This window comes from Cottoperca gobio, chromosome 17 (assembly GCF_900634415.1).
Source record: "Cottoperca gobio chromosome 17, fCotGob3.1, whole genome shotgun sequence".
Lineage (NCBI taxonomy): Eukaryota > Metazoa > Chordata > Actinopteri > Perciformes > Bovichtidae > Cottoperca > Cottoperca gobio.
The window spans coordinates 7,560,019-7,566,018 of record NC_041371.1 but is presented as its reverse complement, the minus strand read 5'-3'; the positions used below and the strand labels follow the sequence as shown (position 1 = coordinate 7,566,018).

The following is a 6,000-nucleotide window of genomic DNA, read 5'->3' as shown; positions in this document are numbered from 1 at the left end:
TGCTGGACGATGACAGCTCCTACCTGGACGAGGCCTCAGCGGACCCGTCTGTCCCCGAGGGAATCCCCAGTGACGCCAAGACAAACAAGGTGACAGTCTTCACTGTGCTCACTGTACCTTACATTATACTCAGGCACGGATTGGACAATTACAGTATTGAAAGTACATGTTAGTAAATCAGAAATAACCCTGCTAGTGTTTTGCTTTACAGTTACAACATGTCTACTCCACATGTCTGTAAAGTAAATGTTGTTGGTATGGTCTTCAGTGTTTCCCCATCACCACACCATATTCCCTTTTTAAATGTAACACTTTAAAGTTTCTTTAAATATTTATCAGTTTCTTTTCCAAACATGTCACTTTTAAAGCTGTTACGCCCGTTATGTCCTTCTTATAAAACAGTGGCCAAGAACACCAGGAGTTGAGTGTTTATAAAAAACAAAATGACTGATGTGTTAACTGCATGACAAATTAATCAGAGCAAACAACAGGAAAAGTCCTTCTTAAATTAATATAGATGAGTTGCTGACAAGCAAAGCAGGGATTAAAAGGCAACATTTTAAATGGAGGTCAGCTCTCTCCTCCTAAAAATGCAACAGGTCTACTTTACATCCCTTCCTGTAAACTTCACGAAGAACAATGAGGACAAAACAGCATCACGATCTACTTTAACAGAATATCCTCTGGTGTAGCTCCGCTCAAAACACCAAATCCGTGCCCACGTTAGCGTGTCGTTCCCTAATACTAAGCCTGTTTGTAACTGGTGCCGACAAAGTGTCTTCACTTCAGCTTTCTCTCCTCTGCTCCTCTCCGTGTCTGTGGAGAGGCTGCTTTCACATCACCTCAGGCGTTGGGGTGATGAGCGCAGGGTTGTGTTGCAGTTGTGTCACTTATAGTGAATGGCTCATTGATCGGCGGTTAAGTGATTGGCCTCCGCAGCGTGACGCCGGTTTGTGTTTCTCCAAAAGTGTGTTCTGGTTCAACTTCTCACCGCAGGCCGGCATGTTTTTTACAGTATCTCCTGCGGCCCCCACTGCCACAGCCTGTATGGTGTGGATGCAGCCTGAGTCCCGCACTGGATGAAACACTGCAGAGGATTTTAATGATCGTGTGAAATGTTAGCAGCTCATAATTCTGCCGCTGCAGAATGAATGTAGAGGAAACACTCGTCTTTTACACTGTTTACAAGCAGCTCTGATAACCTCGGACTGAATCCGTATCGTTTAACATCTAAAAGAGTAATAACACTTGAAATGTAACGCAGTCATTCAAGAGTTTTCTTATCGTTCTTCTTTTTGTTTTCAGGATGGCGTTTTGGTGGATGAGTTCGGCTTGCCACAGATTCCTGCCTCTTAAACAAGGAATGGATTAAAAACAACTGCACTTCAACTGAAAACACTTTTATCTGTAGAGTAACATTTATACGTGCAAAACATTTGCCCTGAGAACACTACGAGTTTGAAGCTGTGCTGATGTTGGGTTGTGTATTATTACCACTACGATGCAAGCATGTGGCCTTGTAACATACTGAACCTTTTGTAAAAACATTATTCCCCTTTTCTTCTGTCTAACACTTCTTCATCGGTCTCGTCCATCCCCAGTATTACCAAGCTTATTTTTATTTCTCTTATTTGTATTCTAGTTTTGTGTTGTTCGGTCATTACTGTTTTGTTTTTAAAAGAGTTCTCAAAAGTGGAGATAATTCCCACTGAGCCTGTTCAAATGTCTGCAGGTTATTTTAAACATGCAAAATAAATGATGTGTTTTAACTTAACCTTGAGTTCTTTGGTTAATTATTATTTGTAAAGGTTAAACCAGGACCAGATTAACTGGCCAACAAAAAACAAAAAACAATTTATGTAAGACAGTAATCAGTACAACTTGAGGTTTTCACTTCAACACAGTTTTATTATAGTTTATACATCACACCAAAAAAGAAAACGCAGTGTGACGGTGGACTGTGGCCATGGCGCCTCCTGCTGGGGAGAGTCGGGAGTGGCCTGAAAAACCGTACCTCCTCTTCTGTCATTTTTACCTGGTTGTGTACACGACTCTTCCAACAAGTGTGGCAAGAGTCGTGTCCACAGCCAGGTGAAATTACAGTGGACTGGACTCTTCCAACAAGTGTGGCAAGAGTCCTGTCCACAGTCACAGGAGTTTCCACAAGTGGTTGGTTGTGGAATACTCCTGTCCTGAGCCAGGTAAAAATGACAGACGGGAGGAGCTCGGGTGTTTTCAGGGAGGTGTGTGCGTGAGCCTCTCTCATCAGCCCTCCAGGACTGAGTCTACTGCAGCAGAACAGGAACAGGTAGACATCATGCTTGTATAGTGTCTGATCCCCATCTGAGCAACTGCAGACTCTCCAGCAGGCGACACTATAAGCACAGTACCACAGTAAATAATAAAACAAAAAAAACGAAGTGAATTAGTAAAAGTAAGTGCTCATGCTGCTGATTTGGTGGAAAGCAATCCAGCTTTCATAATGCTGCTCTGCATTGCGCGTGCGCTTTTCCCTCTCCTTGTCCGCGTAGTGCTGGTACTTGTCGACCCAGTGTCCGACCTTCAGTCGGTCCTGAATCCACTGCAGGGACTTGTTGACTTTGGGTTTTTGTTCTTAAAACAAAAGAATATAAAATGTTACTTACAATTAAATACAAACTAACTAGTTCAACACAAGGTCAGTGCAGAGGAATGGAAGGATTATGATACACACCTTCACACTTGGGGTTTGACTTAGCAGCAAAGAGCAGATAGGTGGCGCTGTTGTCTTTGGCTTGAACACTTTCGATAGTTTTCTCGCCAACCCAGTTGTTGTGGAGAGTCTTGTGTTTGGTGTCAGAGGGCAGGTTCACTGGGTGGACTTTGGCGCTCTTATGGCGGCAGAGCTCAGCAGAACTTGGTTCACTCTGTTGGTCTTTTTTCAGAGAACTGAAGCTACAGGTGGGGCTTGTTAGCATCACCTGCTGCCACTGAAGTCTTTCTACTTTCAGTTGGCTCTGCTCAAACTCCTGCCTCCTCGCCGTCTCCATGCTTTCCTGCAGTGCCCTTTCTGCCTCTTGTTCTTCCTCCTCTCTGTCCCTTTTGCATTGCTGCAGGGTCTCCAGAGCGACTTTCTGTCTACGGTTCACCTCCATTTCTCTCAGCTCAACAAACATTTGCTTTCTGACCTCTAGTCTCCTCTCCTCCAGGGTCAGTTTCCTCAAGCTATTCGCCAGCTCCGTTTCCACAAGGAGGTGCTGGCTTACAATCATTGTTTTGTCCATCGTTGGTATACTTTCTCTCTCTGTGTATACGTTCTGATGCACTCTGTTCAGCAGGTTTGTAGGGAATGAACAATTCTCTGTTGTTTTTTGTATCTGAGACAATTCTTGATATGACATCACTTAACATTCTAGAATGGGTGTTCATAGAATAACATGTTTCATAAAAGGCAATACACTTTAAAACTACTGTATGTACTCCATGTTTATATATGTTGTGTCTCTTTGTGGCGGTTTTGCTGCTGTCTTTGTTATTTTGTGTCTTTTTGCAGTTGCTTTGCGTGTCTTTGTAGTCGTTTTATATTTCTTTGGTCATTTGTAAGTTATTTACTGACTTTGGTGATCCCATCACTTTACCCCCTAGTGCCACAATGCGGTGTTTTGGGTTTTAATGAAATATCGGGACAACTATTGGATGGATTGCTATGAAATTGAACACACTGATCTGTCATCGATATATCACCATAGATGCCGTGTATACAAAACTTCATCTTTTTCATCAAAATACTAATTACCAAATCTTTGTCCTTAGCTTCTACAAAAACTGTAAGAAAAACTTGTATAACCATAAATACAGAGAGTAGAACATTATAATCAACTTTTGACATCTATTCACTAACAAATACACTTTTTCATCTTTACATCCAGTGCCATCATCAGGTCAACATTTCGATTCGTCGAATAGTTTAGTTTATAACCAAACGCCTGAAAAAAACATTTCCATCAGATGGTTTATCTTTGTGTTCGGCATGAATAAGTCCGGCTTAGGTGTTAACTGTGCACTGGCACTATAAATATGCACAAACAATTAAAAAGACAAAAAAACTCAAAGCTAAACAGCTTAAGGAGGTTTACCTTCCATAAGATAAATACCGGCCATTCCGGTGTGCACGTATACGTATATATGTAGATCTATATTTAGAGATGTACATGTGTGGCTACAGTAAAGCATGTACGATGGTGTTGACACCACCACGTGCTGGGTGTGTTGTCCACACAGTATGGGTTCCCCTTGTTGTATGTAATGCACATCCTTACAGGTTTCTACTTCTATTACTCACTCAAGTTAATCAACTTGTTTTACATATATTACTTTTGTATATGTTTAACATGTGAACCAACCTATTAACCTTTTATATAAATGTACTCTAGACTTAAGTTAGCTTGCTGAAGTGCTGATATACAGTTGTACTGGTTTAAACCTAATCAGAGCGGGTTTGGTACTCGTAGTCACATTTTAAGCTTTGGTGGTGGAAAGTCTGTCACCAAAGATGATCAAAAGATAGAAAGTTTGTCTTTGAGTATTTTATTATATTATTTAAAAGTGCTTTCTGCAGCACGGAGGTCTGTCAGGCCATGAGTGCAGTGTGGGGAAGGTGGTCTCTTTGCACCCAGGGGAGAGAAGCACCATCACAACTAGACTTAAGGCTTAAGCAATTTAAAGCTTACCTGTCAGGCACAACCCCACCTCTACACTCTCTAATATACTCACACCTAAGACATGAGAAAGGTCAAGTCACGGACCCTGTCGTGAATCTGAGGATGACGAGAGGACAAGAGACACAGAGCAGTGAAGGAGTTAAAGCCATGAAGTATTTTTCCATTACACTTTGACTTCATGACTGAACAGTGTATTAAACCGTGTATGAGATAAAGTACTTAGGGGAGAGGGAACAACTTGTTGATGGAGGTATTTGTACCAGAGGGAAGGTTTGATATTAATGCACGGGAGAGTCGTTTGAGGTTTTCTCCTTGGAGAGCCGTGACCCCGAGAATAAAAGGGGCGGTGGTTTGAATCATATTAGAGGGTCCGTCCTCCGCCCCTCTCCCCTGACCCGCAGCTCTCAAGTGAAAGAGGTTGTGCAGGGGCCCACGGAGGCAACCGGACGCTGGGACAGAGGTTTTGGCTTCAGATATTGTTCTTTAAAAGAGTCTTTGACCCATTTTGATCCGTGAGTGCCACATGTGGTGAACATCCAAACATTAACAATTTATTGTTTTTGTTTAAAAATAAATGAAAAGTAGACCTGTTGTAGGAGGTCTGGTTGCTGGTCAAAGCTAGTGAGCGGCTTGTATTAAACAAAGATCAACTTCGGGGCTAACCCCCTTCACTTTAATCAGCAGGTGGTAAGCAAGGCACAGGAACTTGGCTTGGGGTCTTGAGTTGTATCTGTATTTTTGATCTTTCTGATACTGTCCACGTCTTCCTGGAGACGCTGGGTCTTTTTTAAATAAAATGTCTCAACACACAGGATGAACTTTGCACAATGTGAACTGTATGGTGTAACGTCAGCTGCCCTGACTTGAGCAGACTCAAGAGCTTGTCAATATTACATCCATGATCTCTGCACGTTTTGAGGCTCGCCTGGTAGACACAAGTAGACGAACAAAGCTTTAGTTAGCAATTAGCATTTATTTATTAGCCCTCCTTTCACCGGGGGACTTTCTGTTATTGATGTTACACAGGCTAGACCAAGCGCTCCACGACCCTGCCGTGACTCCTCGTGCTGGTAGCTGCTGCACGCTTTCTAAAGGAGGAAACAAAAAGTCTTTCCTGGTCGTTCCCTCATCTCTGCTACCTCGGACCCAAGATAATAAACAAACTATCAAAGCATAACGTTACAGAGACCGTACATCCCCCAGTGCCACAATAAACACAGATGGCTAACGTATAAAACTACAGGCCACTACATGTGAAGATCATAAGACAGCAGTATTATTTTGACTGGCTCTGTTAGAT

The 6,000-nt window shown here is 42.4% G+C and overlaps 2 protein-coding genes across 2 annotated transcripts in view; one reads left to right on the top strand and one right to left on the bottom strand.

The window, feature by feature from the left end:
• The window catches only part of chmp5a (charged multivesicular body protein 5a), a 4,610-nt gene extending 2,836 nt beyond the window's left edge, over positions 1-1,774 (top strand). The window contains exons 7-8 of the mRNA XM_029453358.1: positions 1-89; positions 1,306-1,774. The exon at positions 1-89 is cut by the window's left edge and continues 27 nt beyond it. Coding sequence (XP_029309218.1) covers positions 1-89; positions 1,306-1,356 — 140 coding nt within the window. The 3' untranslated portion in view covers positions 1,357-1,774. The remainder of the gene's footprint in view (positions 90-1,305) is intronic.
• Positions 1,775-1,887: 113 nt separating this feature from the next.
• LOC115022373 (uncharacterized) lies at positions 1,888-3,433 on the bottom strand. Its single transcript, XM_029453354.1, has 2 exons — positions 2,714-3,433; positions 1,888-2,613 (listed from the first exon to the last, which is right to left on the bottom strand). The coding sequence occupies exons 1-2, from the start codon at positions 3,378-3,380 to the stop codon at positions 2,426-2,428; spliced, it is 855 nt and encodes a 284-aa protein (XP_029309214.1). The 5' UTR covers positions 3,381-3,433; the 3' UTR covers positions 1,888-2,425.
• Between the last annotated feature and the right edge of the window lie 2,567 nt (positions 3,434-6,000).